This window comes from Rattus norvegicus, chromosome 11, assembly GCF_021556685.1.
Source record: "Rattus norvegicus strain SHRSP/BbbUtx chromosome 11, alternate assembly SHRSP_T2T, whole genome shotgun sequence".
Taxonomy (NCBI): Eukaryota; Metazoa; Chordata; class Mammalia; order Rodentia; family Muridae; genus Rattus; species Rattus norvegicus.
The window spans coordinates 44,533,115-44,551,131 of NC_141544.1; the positions used below are offsets into that span (position 1 = coordinate 44,533,115).

Consider the following 18,017-nt stretch of genomic DNA (forward strand, 5'->3'; position numbering starts at 1 on the left):
ACGCATCAAAGCTCCGCGCTATACAATCTGAGGCCTTTCTTGTCTCCTTTTTCTATGGTCTCTAATCTCAGGCATTTACTCGCTACGGAAAGCCTCTTAGGAGTCCCCACAGGCTGAGGGGATCAACAGCTGAAGCTGTCGCGGTCATCTCGGGAGCGCCTTCTCCTGTAATGGCGCCTGCGTCAAACACTAACATGGCGGACTAGTTCTTGCGCGGCGCAAACGTCAGCACCTCTACCCCGGGCGGCTCAGAAACAGCGGAGGAGAGCGGGCCGGTGCTCGCTGATTGGCTCGTGGGTGGAGCGAGCCCGTGCGGACGCTCCCCCATGAGCCAATGAGGGAAGGGATAAAAGGAATTGGCCGCTGCGCCTCCTCCCGAGGCATGCTGGGAGCCTGGAGGACTAGCGAGGAGGAGTTGAGAGAACGGAGCGGACGCCATGGCGGCCGACATCGAGCAGGTTTTTAGGTCTTTCGTGGTCAGTAAATTCCGGGAAATACAACAGGAGCTTTCCAGGTAAACGCTTCTCAGACTTTTCTGCTCCTCGCGGGCTGTTAGGGCTTCGTCTATCCTCCCGTGGCATCTTTCATGAAGACGCCGTCGTTTCTCGGCTCAGGCCCCGCTACGGCCCCGCCTGGGCCTGGGATCCATTTTCCGGGCCATCCACCCTCACCCCCCCCCCCAAGCCTCCGTTCGTTCCTTTCGAGAAAGATCGCCCCTTCCGCGGTGTTCGCACACGCAGTTTCTTTCTTCGAGTTAAGATGTTCACCTTCCTCTCGTTTGGACACCCCCTACCCTCCAGCTACTCGGAGGCCCGGTGTCCACCAGGGACGGGCCTAGTTCCTTCCCCAGCTCCTCCTCCGCCGCCGCCTTTCCCCTCCCCCTCCCCGCCTCCGCGCATTTCGCCGGCCGGTGTCTATGGCCGGAAAGGGTCTCTAACGGCCGCTTCTTGGGCAATCTTAAAACTTCTTTATTATTGTACGCTTCGGAACGTTTGGCCACCGGAGTCTATTTATTAGACAGACGCTTCGGGCCCCAGTTAGTGCTCTGTGCTTTAGACCGGATAGCACTCTTTACACAGTTGTAAACTAAAACGTCTCAGTTCGATGTGAGACCCAAGAGAAAACATTCGACAGGACGACAGAAGGGGGCTTTGAAACTGTTGGGTGCTTAATTTTATTGAGTGGAAAGTGGAGAATGTGTGTGGATATGTTATTTTTCTTGCTACCCCGACTTAACGGACGGATTTGAACATCGTGCTATTTTGTCACTGCCAGTAGACTTCAGAGATTAGCCTTGGTTCTCAAAATTTCATGTTGAAGAGAGCTCCTTAGTTGTTTACTCGGGAAAATGGTGTAGGCCATGTTAGGTTTTTTAATATTGTTTTGTATAAAATGACCATTTCTTTAAAACATGGTAGGAAAGATAACTTAAAAAGTAAATATTCCGAGGTAAATTTTTTTACTTTTTTTTCTTACGAGTGGTTTAAGTTGAGAACAGAGCAATACATATACATGAGTTAGAAAAATCAGCTGATAAATAGTTGTAATTTATATGCCCAAGTTAACTAGGATTATGGATACCATAATATTAATAACAATAATTTACTGCAGAAATTGTTTTTTTTTTTCAAGATAGGGTGTTTTTGTTTTCTATTTTCTTTTTTTCTTGTGGACAGGCACTATGTCACGGCTTACAACTTTGCCTTGTAGCTGAAACTGGCCTGTTGTCATCTTTTAATCAATGGGTGGCATCACAATTGTTTAAGTAATGTAAATATTTACCCACTATGTTGCTTTTTAGTATTTTGAGACATTGGATACTATTTTTTTAAACGACATGAAACATAAACTAAGGGAATTTAATTTTTCCTGTAAACTTTTGTTTTTTGTTTTGTTTTTTTGAGACAGGGTCTCACTAGGTCCTTCTGACTGACCTAGAATTCACTATGTATTTCAGGCTGGCCTTGAACTTTCTGGGATCTGCCTGCCTCTGCTAGGATTAAAGCCCTGTAATACCACCATTCTGAAACTCAAGCAGTCTCTCCTACTAATTGTATTTACCTTTTTGTGGGGTGGGGTTGAAGACCGGGTGTCTTTGTGTGGCTATGATTGTCCTAGAACTGTCTCTGTAGACCAGGCTAGTCTTGAACTTACAGAGATGCATCTTCCTCTGCTGGGATAAAATAAAAGGCTTGTGCCACCATGCCCTGCTAATACATTTTCTCTTCGTTTGATCATTTTGTATTGTTTTAGACAATATACTGTGTACAACTTTTCCCTTCAATGTTTACATTATTTGAGCACTTTTCATAACTACATAAATTCATTTTTAGGATATTGTTGGACAGAAAAATGGCTTGAAATTCTAACTACTTTTTAGTAACTATAATTAGCATTCTGGAGGCTTTAAGGAAAATTCTTTTTTATAGATTGATTGACTTTTTTTTTTCCTTTTTTTGAGAATGATCTCTCTGCCTCTGTTTCCCAGTGCCCTCATGCCCAGCCCTAGGTGTCTGGAGCAAACCTTTAGTCCTAGTACTCAGGAGGAGAGGCAAGAACTTCCCTGTGCCTTAGTTGTCTACAGTAGTGAGTTCCAGGCCAGACAAAACAGACCCCGTCTTTAAAAAAAAGTATGAATGCTTAGAAACAGTAAAAATTTTTGAGAGCATTAGAGGAAAAACAGCATGTTTTATGGCATAGTCAATCTACAAACATGTTTTAATTTGCCATATCAGTGAACTACTTTTCCCTATTCGCTTATTTATATATTCATCAGTATAGGTGGTGAGATTAACACAAAGTTTATTGCATATAGTTTTTTCCTCCATTTATAGAAACAATAATAGTTCTAATTGTAGAGTCTTGTTAAAATTACATGATTTTTAAAAAATAGGTTGCAGACCAGGTATGGTGATGCATGCCTTTAGTTCCAGCAGATGGGCAGTGGTGGGCAGATCTCTTGAGTTTGAGGCAGCCAAGGCTACTTAGTGAGGCCTTTGTCTTAGAAACATAGCAATAGAAAGTGACAATAGTCAGTACTTAGAAATGTTAATTATTAGCCTAACAAGGTTTGTGTGTTAGAAAACCAATCCTCACCAAAGTGTTTAGTTTCTCTAATAAAACTCTTAGCAGGTAGCAGTTTTATATGTGTTCAGGTAATAAAATTCTAATTGAAACTGAATGTGTTTTAAATATTTTTGCAAGTTTACACAAAAATAGTAAAAATATTGGCATGAATGACCTTGTTTTCTCTACAGTGATGTTGTGGTCCTGTGATCTGAAAACGAGCTGTTGGCTATTTTACTATTAGTCTAAATGAATTGCCACTGGTTCTCTGTAAATTTCTTGAATTTCAGAAATTGTTTAGTAAGCAGACCTTAAAAAATAGGTATAAACCATATACTAGATATGCTAGTCTTTTTAAAATTTACAGCATTTTAGTTACAGTCTGAAATGAAGAAGCTACTAGTAACTTGACATAGTGTTTGCCTGGATGGCTTGACTGTGGCCACACTTCCTGCCATAATGCTTGGCTGTCTGTTTTTCTTTGTGAATGTGAATTGGCTCACTAATACTTAGGTAACTGGAAGCTTTAAGTTATCTTAATAATAATAATTACATTTGTTTTCTTTTCTTGTTTTTTCTTTTTTTTTTCTTTTTTTCCGAGACAGGGTTTTCTGTGTATCCCTGTTTGTCCTGGAACTCCTCGTGTAGACCAGGGTGTCTTCCACTCAACAAGAGAACCTACTGCCACTGCCTCCTGAGTGCTGAGCTGAATTAAAGGCGTGCATGTGCCTCTACTTCCTAGCTTACTTTAGTTTTTAAAACACTTCAAAATCTGATTTTAAGAATTCTTTTAATTAACTGTTACAGTTCTGAAAACTTTGTGTACTAATGGCAGACATCTAAAATAGAAAATCATGAGGTTTATGGGTAATATAATGTAAGGCTATGTTAATTATATTAATGTTGAATTACTGATTTATTATGGTTGATGGAAGTATTAATGAATTCTGAAATCTTTTTCTTGTCAAGTGGAAGGAGTGAAGGCCAGCTGAATGGTGAAACGAATGCACCCATTGAAGGGAACCAGGCAGGTGACACAGCTGCCTCTGCAAGGAGTCTCCCAAATGAAGAGATAGTGCAGAAGATAGAGGAGGTCCTCTCTGGGGTCCTAGACACAGAACTGCGATACAAGCCGGGTAAGTTGAAGCTCACTAAGTCAGTTTCAGAAATCTTCTGAAGATTTGAATGTTAATTGCACTATTTTTAGGTTAATTTTTTTCATAGTATCTTTTTGAACTTCTCCTTTGAAAAACAGTCTACTTAAACATGAACATTGGAGTTCTTGTTTTACTGGTAAAAGAAGATTTTTCTCTCTATTTAACTCAGTTTTGTTGTGACTGCTAGCATTTTTCTGTATATTTTCTTTGAAGTATTGTATAAATATCAGCTTCTTTAAAAGGAGCTCTTGGGTGTGGTCCCCCCCTTAATTTTTATTTCTGTACTGTGAATGTTGAGTGTGTTGATACGTACCTTATGTGTGGCTGGTGCCTGAGGAAAGCAAGAGGAGGACAGTGTTGGATCCCCAGAATAGAGTATGGATAGTGGTGGGGCCACCAGGTGGGTGCTCCTTTCTAAGAGCTATAGGCTTTTAAGCCATTTCGTTCTAGCTCCAAAGTGTCAGTTTTGTACGCCGCAAGATCCTGAGCTAAATCTCCACTGGTTTGAAACCACATTACATTTTGTTTTAAAGCCCCGGCTTAGCAGCTGACTTGTCCGTACAAAGCAGGCTGAAGCACATTCGTTGTGTAGTTTTCCTTTTGGAGTAGACTAAATGATGAGTGATTAAAAGTGAAGGGTTTGTGATTGACCACAAGAATAAATTATTAAGTGTAGGTATTAGGTGTGTAATATGGTTCTCTGATAAGACATGGTTTAAAATAACGAGTCTTGCATAGATTATGCCTTTTGGTTAGGTATAAACTATCTTTTCATGCTGTGAAATAAGCAATAGAAAAAAATTAATATTCTTTTGATATTATGTCTAGTTGTTGGAATTGTGTTTTTCTGTAGTAGGAATCCCTGTTATATTTGATTAGCTATTTCCTTAAGATTTATCATATTTAAAAACTGTAGGGTAAATTTTACTATGTGGTTATAAGGTAGAATGGTAAACTGTCTTATCTGAAATAGGCAAGTTAATTTTAGGGCTGTATTTCAAGAATACAGTGTTTAGGGAAACATGATTTTTATCAGAATATGACAGTTTTAAGAAAGCGATTCTGTAGATGTGTTGTATTTGTTCAGGCATTTTTTCTTAGAAATGTTGACTTGAACTTTGTTGAAAATGTACATGCAGTAAGCACATTTTTCGTACTTGGTATACTTTTTTGTTGTTCTATCTTCTTGGAGAGCAAACCCAGGGACTGTACAGTACATCAGTAGTTTGGACAAGGCCCTTCATCTACCATGTGATGGGTTGATTTAGGCTTACAGAAGCATTCTGTTGCAGAATGAGTGCTATATCATTTTCTCTATAAATAGGATGGATAAAATATTAGTAATTATTCAGAGCATTTCTGTTATCTAGGACTCTGACAGCCTGTCCATTCTTGGACATTAGTCTTATCAGCTCTATATGAGAGGGTTAAAGTTGAAGTGAAATAACAAAATAGGAAGTAAATTCATGGATGTAGTTTTAAAATAACTTACTATAGTTTGAAAACAAAGGTTTTTTTTTGGGGGGGGGTGGATGCTTTTTTGGGATGGGGTCTCACATTGTAATTCTGACTGGCCTGGAGCTCACAGGCCTGCTAGTTTCTGCCTTTAGAAGGCTGAAATGAAAGATTTGCCTTCATATCCACCCTAAGAAAAGAATTTTCAAAATATTACTGCTTTTGTGCCCACATGTGGGTGGGTAGATTGTGTGTGTACTGCCTCATTTGTGGAAGTCAGAGATAATTTAGGGGACTTGGTTTTCTTCTACCACATGGGTCCTGACAGTTGAACTCCGGTCATTAGGTTTTGCTGTGAGTGCGTTTACTCATTGAGGTGTCTCAGTGCTCCTGAGGAAAAGTAACTTTAGATTTCTAGTGGAATGTATTCTTTTCCTTCTGCCAGGGGTAAAAATTGAACTCAGGTCTTTGTATATGCTAAGCAAACACTCTGCCATTAAGCTGTATCCCATCTGAAAACATAATTAAATTAGTTCTAAATAGGTTTTTGTGTTACATCAAGAATTTATTTTGATGAAGACTTCAGTTGTATAAATACTTGAAAAACAGAAGCCTTCAGGTTTACTGCTTTATAGACAATAAATTATTTTCAAGTTTTTATTCACGGTAGGGTGAATTGTACTATGGTTTCTACATGTGAATGAAAACTGTGGCGATTTGTATGAGTCTGCTTTGGGGATGGCTGACAATTTTTCATTACTTTCAGACTTGAAAGAGGCCTCCAGAAAAAGTAGATGTGTATCTGTACAAACAGATCCTACCGATGAAGTTCCCACCAAAAAGTCAAAGAAGCATAAAAAGCACAAAAACAAAAAGAAGAAAAAGAAGAAAGAAAAGGAAAAAAAATATAAAAGACAACCAGAAGAATCTGAATCCAAGCTGAAATCTCATCATGATGGGAATGTTGATCTAGAATCTGATTCCTTCTTAAAGTTTGATTCTGAACCTTCAGCATTGGCACTGGAACATCCTGTAAGAGCATTCGGCTTATCTGAGGCCAGTGAAACCCCCTTAGTGCTAGAGCCTCCAGTAGTCTCAATGGAGGTTCAGGAACCACATGCTTTAGAGACTCTGAAGCCAGCTACAAAACCTGCAGCACTGTCAGCTGTGTCTACATCAGTAATCTCGGAGCAGCCTGAGCAACCTGTGCCAGTTATGCTGGAGCCATCAATGACAAAGATTCTGGACTCCTTCGCAGCAGCACCAGTGCCTATGTCAACAGCAGTGCTGAGGTCGCCTGAGCCCGTTGTAACAATGTCAGTGGAGTATCAGAAGTCTGTGCTGAAATCTTTGGAGACTGTGCCTCCAGAGATATCAAAGACCACGCTGGTAGAGCTTCCCATAGCAAAAGTGCTTGAGCCATCAGAAACCCTCACAATAGTATCAGAGACACCTACTGAGGTGCACCCTGAACCAAGCCCATCAACAATGGATTTTCCAGAGTCATCTACAACTGACGTGCAAAGATTGCCAGAGCAGCCTGTAGAAGCACCGCCGGAGATCGCAGATTCATCTATGACAAGACCTCAGGAGTCACTGGAGCTGCCTAAGACCACAGCGGTGGAGCTGCAGGAGTCGTCGGTGGCCTCAGCCCTGGAGTTGCCGGGGCCACCTGCGACCTCCATGCTGGAGTTGCAGGGGCCCCCTGTGACTCCAGTGCCGGAGTTGCCTGGGCCCTCTGCCACCACCCCAGTGCCAGAGTTGTCAGGGCCCCTTTCTACCCTAGTGCCTGAGTTGCCAGGGCCCCCTGGGACAGTGGTCCCTGAGTTGCCGGGGCCCTCTGTGACACCAGTGCCACAGTTGTCACAGGAATTGCCAGGGCCTTCAGCACCATCCATGGGGTTGGAGCCACCACAGGAGGTACCAGAGCCACCTGTGATGGCACAGGAGGTGTCAGGGGTGCCTACAGTGTCAGCGGCAATAGAGTTGACAGGGCAACCTGCAGTAACAGTAGCAATGGAGTTGACCGAACAACCTGTGACGACGACAGAGTTCGAGCAGCCTGTGGCGATGACGACGGTGGAACATCCTGGGCATCCTGAGGTGACAACAGCAACAGGGTTGCTGGGGCAGCCAGAGGCAGCAATGGTGCTGGAGTTGCCAGGACAGCCAGTGGCAACCACAGCGCTGGAGTTGTCTGGGCAGCCTTCGGTGACTGGGGTGCCAGAGTTGTCAGGGCTGCCTTCGGCAACTAGGGCACTGGAGTTGTCAGGGCAGTCTGTGGCAACTGGGGCATTAGAGTTGCCTGGTCAGCTCATGGCAACTGGGGCACTGGAGTTTTCGGGTCAGTCTGGGGCAGCTGGAGCACTGGAGCTTTTGGGGCAGCCCCTGGCAACGGGGGTGCTAGAGTTACCGGGGCAGCCTGGAGCGCCAGAGTTGCCTGGGCAGCCTGTGGCAACTGTGGCGCTGGAGATCTCTGTTCAGTCTGTGGTGACAACATCGGAGCTGTCGACGATGACCGTGTCGCAGTCCCTGGAGGTGCCCTCGACGACAGCGCTGGAATCCTATAATACGGTAGCACAGGAGCTGCCTACTACATTGGTGGGGGAGACTTCCGTAACAGTAGGAGTGGATCCCTTGATGGCCCAAGAATCCCATATGTTAGCTTCTAACACCATGGAGACCCATATGTTAGCATCCAACACCATGGACTCCCAAATGCTAGCATCCAACACTATGGATTCTCAGATGCTAGCGTCCAATACCATGGATTCCCAGATGTTAGCCTCTAGTACCATGGATTCCCAGATATTAGCCTCTAGCACCATGGATTCCCAGATGTTAGCAACTAGCTCCATGGATTCCCAGATGTTAGCATCTAGCTCCATGGATTCCCAGATGTTAGCAACCAGCTCCATGGACTCCCAGATGTTAGCAACCAGCTCCATGGACTCGCAGATGTTAGCAACCAGCTCCATGGACTCGCAGATGTTAGCAACCAGCAGTATGGACTCGCAGATGTTAGCAACCAGCTCCATGGACTCGCAGATGTTAGCAACCAGTTCCATGGATTCCCAGATGTTAGCAACCAGTTCCATGGATTCCCAGATGTTAGCATCTGGTGCTATGGATTCTCAAATGTTAGCTTCTGGCACTATGGATGCTCAGATGTTAGCATCTGGTACCATGGATGCCCAAATGTTAGCATCTAGTACCCAGGATTCTGCTATGATGGGTTCAAAATCTCCTGATCCATATAGGTTAGCTCAGGATCCTTACAGATTAGCTCAGGATCCCTATAGGTTGGGTCATGACCCCTATAGGTTAGGCCATGATGCTTACAGGTTAGGACAGGACCCTTATAGGTTAGGTCATGATCCCTACAGACTAACTCCTGATCCCTATAGGATGTCACCCAGGCCCTATAGAATAGCACCCAGGTCCTATAGAATAGCACCTAGGCCATACAGGTTGGCACCTAGACCCTTGATGTTAGCATCTAGACGTTCTATGATGATGTCCTATGCTGCAGAACGTTCCATGATGTCATCTTATGAGCGCTCTATGATGTCTTATGAACGCTCTATGATGTCCCCTATGGCTGAACGCTCTATGATGTCGGCCTATGAGCGCTCCATGATGTCAGCTTATGAGCGCTCTATGATGTCTCCTATGGCTGAGCGTTCTATGATGTCAGCTTATGAACGCTCTATGATGTCAGCTTATGAGCGCTCCATGATGTCTCCTATGGCTGATCGATCTATGATGTCCATGGGTGCCGACCGGTCTATGATGTCATCGTATTCTGCAGCTGACCGGTCTATGATGTCATCGTACTCTGCAGCTGATCGATCAATGATGTCATCTTACACTGATCGATCAATGATGTCTATGGCAGCTGATTCTTATACTGATTCTTACACTGATTCCTATACGGAGGCATATATGGTGCCACCTTTGCCTCCTGAAGAGCCCCCAACAATGCCACCATTGCCACCTGAGGAACCACCAATGACACCCCCATTACCTCCTGAGGAACCACCAGAGGGTGCAGCATTATCAACAGAGCAGTCAGCATTAACAGCTGACAATACTTGGTCTACAGAGGTGACATTACCTACTGAAGAATCTGTATCACAGCCTGAGCCTCCTGTGAGTCAAAGTGAGATTTCAGAGCCTTTGGTGGTACCTGCTAATTATTCAGCGTCAGAATCAGAGACTTCAATGTTAGCATCAGAGGCTGTTATGACTGTTCCAGAACCTGCACGAGAGCCTGAGTCTTCAGTTACATCAACACCAGTTGAGTCTGCTGTAGTAGCAGAACACGAAATGGTTCCAGAGAGACCAATGACTTACATGGTTTCTGAGACTACCATGGCAGCTGAACCATCTGTGTTAACATCAGAGGCTTCTGTTATGGCAGAGACATCAGAAACATATGATTCCATGAGACCATCAGGGCATGCCATCTCAGAGGTATCTATGTCACTCTTGGAGCCAGCAGTAACTATTTCACAGCCAGCAGAGAGCAGTCTGGAGCTCCCATCCATGGCTGTCCCAGCACCTTCCACTATTGCTACCACAGAATCTCTTGTTGCAGTCCCAGAACTTGCTGCTGTGGCTGACTCAGAACCTCCCATTATGGCTGTGCCAGAACCCCCTACTGTGGCTGTCCCAGAACCACCTGTTACGACCGCTCCGGAGCCGCCTCCTATGATTACTCCTGAACTTTGCTCCTTATCTATCTCAGAGTCTCCTGTGGCTGTCTCAGAGCTTCCGGCTTTGGCTGACCCAGAGCATGCTGTCACTGCAGTGTCGGGTGTTTCTTCCCTGGAGCCTTCTGTGCCTGTCTTGGAACCATCAGTGTCAGTCCTTCAACCTGTTATGATTGTTTCAGAACCATGTGTTTCTATCCAGGAACCCACTGTGGCAGTTTCAGAACCTGCTGTCATAGTCTCAGAGCACACTCAAATAACATCACCTGAGATGGCTGTAGAGTCTTCACCAGTAATGGTGGAATCTAGTGTTGTGTCATCACAGATTATGAAAGGAATGAATTTACTTTCTGGGGATGAAAATCTCGGTTCAGAGGTTGGCACTCAGGAGACTCTGTTGCATCCAGGTGAAGAGCCACATGATGGAGGACACTTGAAAAGTGACTTGTATGAACATGAGTATGATAGAAATACAGACCTTACTGTAAACAGTCATTTAATTGCTAAAGAAGCAGAGCATAGTACAGCATGTGCTGCTGCCATTGTTCCTGTTGGTGAAACAAGTGAAGAGAAGATTTTGCCTATTAGTGAGACTAAGGAGATGATAGAATTGGACACCTGTCCTGCTGTTAGTGAAGCTGATGTAGGAAGAAGTCTGTCTTCTCAGCTTGCTCTGGAACTGGATACAGTAGGAACTAGTAAGGGGTTTGAATTTGTTGCAGCGTCTGCACCCATTTCAGAGAGTAAATATGATGTTGAAGTATCTGTAACTACTCAAGATACTGAGCATGACATGGTAATTTCCACCAGCCCCAGTGGTGGCAGTGAAGCAGACATAGAGGGACCTTTGCCTGCTAAAGACATTCATCTCGATTTGCCATCAACAAATCTTGTTTGTAAGGATGTGGAAGACTCATTACCTATAAAAGAGAGTGATGAGACAGTGACAGTGGCTCTTAGCCCTAAAGAAAGCAGTGAAGATACAGAAGGACCTCTTCCCAATAAAGAAATAGTTCCTGATTCAGGTTATTCTGTCAGCATTGATGAAATTAATGAAGCTGACTTAGTGAGACCATTACTTCCTAAGGACATGGAGCGTCTTACAAGCCTTAGAGCTGGCATTGAAGGACCTTTACTTCCTAGTGAGGTTGAACGTGACAAGTCAGTTGCCAGTCCAGTTGTAATTAGTATACCAGAAAGAGCTTCAGAGTCATCTTCAGAGGAAAAGGACGATTATGAAATTTTTGTAAAAGTTAAGGACACACATGAGAAAAGCAAGAAAAATAAAAACCGTGACAAAGGTGAGAAAGAGAAAAAAAGGGACTCTTCATTAAGGTCTCGGAGTAAGCGTTCCAAGTCTTCTGAACATAAGTCACGTAAGCGTACCAGTGAGTCTCGTTCTAGGGCAAGGAAGAGATCATCTAAGTCCAAGTCTCATCGTTCTCAAACACGGTCACGGTCACGGTCACGACGTAGGAGGAGGAGTAGCAGATCAAGATCTAAGTCTAGAGGAAGACGGTCCGTATCAAAAGAGAAACGCAAAAGATCTCCAAAGCATAGATCCAAGTCCAGGGAAAGGAAAAGGAAAAGATCAAGCTCCCGAGACAACCGGAAAACAGTTCGAGCTCGGAGTCGAACTCCAAGTCGTCGGAGTAGGAGTCACACTCCTAGTCGGAGGAGACGGTCTAGATCTGTTGGTAGAAGGAGAAGTTTTAGCATTTCCCCTAGCCGAAGGAGCAGAACCCCCAGCCGCAGGAGCAGAACCCCCAGCCGCAGGAGCAGGACCCCCAGCCGCAGGAGCAGGACCCCCAGCCGCAGGAGCAGAACCCCCAGCCGCAGGAGCAGAACTCCCAGCCGTCGGAGAAGATCAAGATCTGTGGTAAGAAGACGAAGCTTCAGTATATCACCAGTCAGATTAAGGCGATCAAGAACACCTTTGAGAAGAAGGTTTAGTAGATCTCCCATTCGTCGGAAAAGATCCAGGTCTTCTGAAAGAGGCAGATCACCCAAACGTCTAACAGATTTGGGTGAGTCAAGCTTTTTGTAATTTAAGCTGATGATCTTGAGTCAAGGGTAATATTTTGGGTTATTGATTATGTTTAGACTATGTTGATCATTAGATTATGTTTAGAAAGGGAAATGCACTTAAGGGTAAAAGACCTACTTTGGGGAATGTTGTAGAGCCTTGATGTGTCTGTACTTGGTTCAAAAAGGAGATGGAGAAACCTTGTTACAAGTCAGATTATTGTGTGCTGCATATATTTCAACACATGGCTTTTCAAAGTAAGCAGAATTCTTATTAATTTTTATTGGGGGGGCTCTTTTTCTTGTTTTTACCCTGCCTCCCTCCCTCCTCCTTCCTTTTTTTTTTCTGAGACAGGGCCTTAGTCTGTAGTGCATGTTGGGGCCTGGAACTTAACTGTGTAGCCCACCCAAAGTAGTTATTTTCTTTCCAACTCCTGATGGCAGGGATCTCAGACTGAGCCACTATGCCTGACTTTCGCTAGCATACCTTAAGGTGGTAGTCTAGGACTGTTAAATGCATATGATAGGTTATCAAAATTAAGAAATTTTGTATTGGGATTTAGTTAACTGAATTAATGACTCAACCTTTTCAATGAAGTGATATTCTGTTGTCTATAAAATAAATTTTTTATTACAAAAACTTGAAGTATGATTACCTGCTGGGTAATTTATCCTGTTTCCAATAGATAGGACATTCTTGGTTTAGACAGTCTAAAGAAAAAGACAGTGAGGATAGTAGAATTTGTATTCAGCTTACCAAGAGTTTTCTGATGTCTTTTTTTCTCAGAACAAAGAAACAGTAGGTAATTCTCATTGATTTTAAGTTAGTGTAGGATGTTGGTAGAATGCATTCCCTTTACCAGAGGACAATACTTAGAAGAGTAGAATGTGGTAATTGCCTTAGTAATAGTGTAGGGGGCATATTTGCACAATGGAGAAGAATGTTAATTCTTACTCAGTGAAGGCTTGTTGAAAGAAATGGCACTTGGGGCTTAACAAGGGATTAAGTTGTTTTCAGATTATAATGAAGTTTGTCTAAGACAGAGACTAGCTTTTATGTAGCCCCCTATGTAGTTGAGGTTGGCCTTAAACTTCAGATACTTCTGCCTCCACCTCCCAAGTGCTAGGGGTAGCAGGTTTTCAAGAGCAATGTTATAGAATGCTGAGGCTTGAACCCAGGGCTGGCCTCTACAAGTTTGCTACACATTCTTCAACTGAACTGGATACCTGGTATGAAAATGAGAATGGTTTAAGGTCATGCTAATTTTAGGAAGTAACATTTTCATTGGCAGACTTACGCCTTTTAGTTTGTGGTTAGTTGATCATCATAAATTCACAGTAAGCTGCTGTGTGTAGCATTTGAATTGGAAACATAGTGTTAATTGTTGAAAAGGACCCATCCACCTGGGTCCAAACTTGGGGCAGAATACTGATGTCTTGAATTTTACTGTATGTCACATTTTTGACAGAACTAAAAACGCATATAGCTTTTAGGAAAACTGCTTCCTGTATTTTTCCTCTTACAGATAAGGCTCAATTACTTGAAATAGCCAAAGCTAATGCAGCTGCCATGTGTGCTAAGGCTGGTGTTCCTTTGCCACCAAACCTAAAGCCTGCACCTCCACCTACAATAGAAGAGAAAGTTGCTAAAAAGTCTGGAGGAGCTACCATAGAAGAACTAACTGAGGTAAGCTAGACAGAATTTGTTTCCATTCTTAAATGGATTTTTCCATGGATGTTGACTCTGGAGCGTGCCAAAACCTGAATTGTGGGCTGAACTGATAATGGCTGGCACCGAGTGCCCAAAACCCGAAATACAGATGTGGCAGCGGCAGAAGCTCTGTTTAGCAGGCCATTATCCGGGATGGCTAAGCTCCGCTAGCTAAAAAGTTACTTCCCATTACTTTTGCTTTCCAGTTTTAGAAGCCAAACTGACTGAGGAGTGGAACGGTTCGTTTGAATGGAGGAGGTGTTGAGTGAGCAACACGCAGAAGCTCGCCTACAGTTTCGTTTCCATTCACGACGTGTTCACTGATCGCCAAGAGTGTACTGCATATACGCAAAGACACAGACAATCTTCAGAAATGATCTTTTGCCACCGGAGCTTGGAAATTAATGAGAATAGCTGGCCATTGCCTGAAAGGAACTTCTTTCGCATCAACATTTCGGGTTTTGGCTGTTTGGTACCAGCCATTGGCGATAATGGCCGGCCATTATCAGTTCTTCCTGCGGTTCGGGTTTTGGCAGTAACATATTTTAAATATACTTATTTTTGTTTTTAAAAATTTGATCTTTTGAAATTGAGGCTTTTGGGGGAAGCTTTGTTTTACTTTAATATTTTTTTGTGTGTGTGGGGGAAGACGCTGAAATATTGCTGCTAGGATCCAGAAATAACACACTGTTTCATATACTGAAACTTGCTATTGGCTAGCCTTATGCCAGCCTGCCACTGTCAACATATTCTGTTCCCATTGGTTACATGCTTGATACATACACTCTTGTGTTTTTGGCTAATTGAGCTTTTTAATTCTATTGTAATATTTTCAATTGATAATAGATGTGATAAATTCTGCTTGTATAGACAGGTCTACTAAAATTTACTCTTAACCTTTTTATAAGTGGAATCTGCTCCTTTGCTCCTGAGGAAGGACTTGACTTTGTATGCTGGACTGCATCAATTGCGCCCTCTCCATCATGCCTTATTTTCCATTCTTAAGTTACAGTCCTTAAATAAATTTTAAAAAACATTTATGGAGAGAGATGTTACTATTTACCCTGCCACAGATGTTTAAAATCTTTTACCATACATTTGGGGATTATAAAGTTAAATTTGTTTCTTCACTTAGATTCATTATAGTATGAATTATAACTTAAAAAAGACCTAGCAAAAAGCCTCTATTGCTTACTTACCAAATGCAAGCTCTTTATCTAAAACTTTATGAACGCTTAGCGTTTGCTATTGTTTGCCTCATCTTCAGCGTTCTATCCCTCTGACAAGTCTCTCCCAACTTGCTCACCACCACCTGACCAAGATGACTTCCCTTTCCTTCCTATTTCTTGTTCTTTACTGTGGGAATTTTGCTTAGAACTCTTGAAGGAATATTCTTTGATCCTTAAACCCTGCCTGAATATCCTCTTTACGCCTTTGTTCTCTAGCACTATGTACCGTGTGTATTACATCAGTTTGCACTTGTTACTGTGTTGCTCTGTAAAAAGGTTCTTCAATTACTTCATGTGGATGTACTTTTGTCTCGTATTAGATTGTAAGCTCCTTTGGAGCAGGGACCATGTCTTTCCCTTTTTTTATCTTCTTTCTTTCTCTCTCTCTCTCTCATTTTTTTTTTTTTTTTTGTATTTTTTTCCCAAGACAGTGCCCAGTACAGTGCTCTGCACATAGTAGGTGCTCAATAAATGTTGTTGACTGACTGAGCAGCCAGTGTGTGTTTAAATAGTAGCTGATGATCAAAATTATGGTTTTATAAGCTATCATAAGTGTTCTTTGAATTGATCATACAATATTCTTTTGAAAAAGTTACATGCTGTTTTTGTAAGCCATATTCATCTTTTGTTTGTTTTTACTTTAAAGAAATGCAAACAGATTGCACAGAGTAAAGAAGATGATGATGTAATAGTGAATAAACCTCATGTTTCGGATGAAGAGGAAGAAGAGCCTCCTTTTTATCATCATCCCTTTAAACTCAGTGAACCCAAGCCCATTTTTTTCAATTTGAATGTGAGTATTAGTAAAGAGATAAGGACTGATGAAGCATCACGGCTCATCGGGCTGTTGTAACACCCATGTGGAGTTTAGCTATTGTGATGAATAGTGACAGCATTTCCTGAGTGTAGGGCTGGGAGAGTTCTGTGGTAGTGAGTGTGCCCAGGATGTGTGAGGCTGTAGGTTCAACTCCTGGCACTGACAAAATAAAAGGAACCTTTCCTTTAGACTGCATTGAGATTCTTTAGAAACTGTAGAAGGTGTCTGTTACAATGGATTCTAACTAAATACTGTATTTCAGATTGCTGCAGCAAAGCCAACTCCACCAAAAAGCCAAGTAACATTAACAAAGGAGTTTCCTGTGTCATCTGGATCTCAACATCGGAAAAAGGAAGCGGATAGTGTTTATGGAGAGTGGGTTCCAGTAGAGAAAAATGGCGAAGAAAGCAAAGATGACGATAATGTGTTCAGCAGCAGCTTGCCCTCAGAGGTAAGTAGGAGGAACACCACATGTTTGCTTTAATATCTGAATCTTCCATTTTATTGTTATTTTATATCTGATTTGGATTCTGTTTCACTCTTCTTAGGGCCGGGTTAAACGGCAGGGCCGGGTTAAACGACAGATGAAACAGCCCGCAGCTTCTCATTTGACAGTAACTCGATGCAATTCACTTTGTGGAACGAAGCCACAAAGTGAAAAGCATCGAATTGCAGAGAAAAGTGTTATCACATCCCTACCCAACATTGGGCCCTCCATGCACTTGTGGGAAGGTAGCCCAAGGTACAACTATTTAGCTTCCCGATTTGCTTCAAGGCTCTATAGCTCTAGATTTTGGTGGTAGCAAGTTTATTGGGTGGAGGGATTGAGGGGAGAGAAGGCAGATCCTGAGGTTCAACACAAGAACTGCGTTGAGAAAGTTATTTTAGGCTGATGTGAACATCTTGGGTTCATAGCCCATTCCCTGACGTGATGGTATCTTACTATTTCTCTGGGTTTTCAGATAGCCTTTGGTTTCAGTCATTTCCCTTCCTTGTGCTACCTTAGCCCTTTTGAATTCTTGTGTTTAACCTAGTGTTCAGCCTTGGTTCTCCATTCCCTTCTCCTTCCCCTCTTTGCTACTATTAAAAGTTGGAGGAGTGGAATTTTATATATTGAAATTTCTCAAGGCAATAGTTGTATCTTGTCAAAATGACACAGTAACAATGCCAAATGTCAAAACAACCCCATTAAAATGCCGCCTGATTAAGTACTGTGCTGCTAATAAATACAGTGCACATGAGAACAGCAAAACTGTATATATATGTAAATATATATATATCTGTATCTTTGTATGTATCTCTGTATCTGTATCTTTGCTGTGTCTTTTAATAAACAGTTTACTTTTATTTAACTTGTTGTGCAAAATCACGCTTGGGGATCGGGGAGGGTGGAGACTTGAGTAGGGGAGGTGGGAGTTAGATTCTAGCAGCCGTCACCTTGCCCTTGGTTTCCAAAGCCTTGACATTCGTCCAAGGATTGGACTTAGATGCTTGATGCTGTCCTTATGGACTCCTTTTTCTTACAGTTCTGGGATCTGTAGGTCCGAGAGACCTCTACTCTTCACTTGAGGTTCCCTACATTGGCCATAAACATTTTCCAGTAAACACTTGCAATTCTACAAATAAATCTTATGAATCAAAGTAAACAGTACTCAAATCAAACTTTTTCATGCAGTACTTTTCCCCAGAGAAATTCAAAGGCGACATTTTCACTGTGTTTTTTTGACCTGCGGCATTTTGAATGGGAACAATTCTAAATAGTAATGCTGAACATAAGTGCCAATGCAGCTAACGTATTTATAGTTCAAGGTGGTGGTCGGCATTCACATGGAGCTCAACCAC

At 42.6% G+C, this 18,017-nt stretch overlaps 1 protein-coding gene across 16 annotated transcripts in view; it reads left to right on the forward strand.

Annotated features, from left to right (window-relative positions):
- The first annotated feature begins 384 nt into the window (after nucleotides 1-384).
- The window catches only part of Son (SON DNA and RNA binding protein), a 31,151-nt gene continuing 13,518 nt past the window's right edge, over nucleotides 385-18,017 (forward strand). For 11 of the 16 annotated variants that reach the window (XR_015632794.1, XR_015632796.1, XR_015632798.1 and 8 more), the window contains exons 1-6: nucleotides 396-514; nucleotides 4,036-4,202; nucleotides 6,445-12,420; nucleotides 13,945-14,105; nucleotides 16,005-16,151; nucleotides 16,438-16,626. Coding sequence is in view for 3 of the 16 variants with exons in the window: in XM_087576445.1 (XP_087432571.1) it covers nucleotides 438-514; nucleotides 4,036-4,202; nucleotides 6,445-12,420; nucleotides 13,945-14,105; nucleotides 16,005-16,151; nucleotides 16,438-16,626 (6,717 nt within the window). In the remaining 13 variants the exon portion in view is untranslated. Of the gene's footprint in view, nucleotides 515-4,035; nucleotides 4,203-6,444; nucleotides 12,421-13,944; nucleotides 14,106-14,335; nucleotides 16,152-16,437; nucleotides 16,627-16,723; nucleotides 17,528-18,017 lie in introns of those variants that run through there. The other 5 variants (XR_015632805.1, XR_015632804.1, NM_001170328.1 and 2 more) reach the window with 4 other exon arrangements.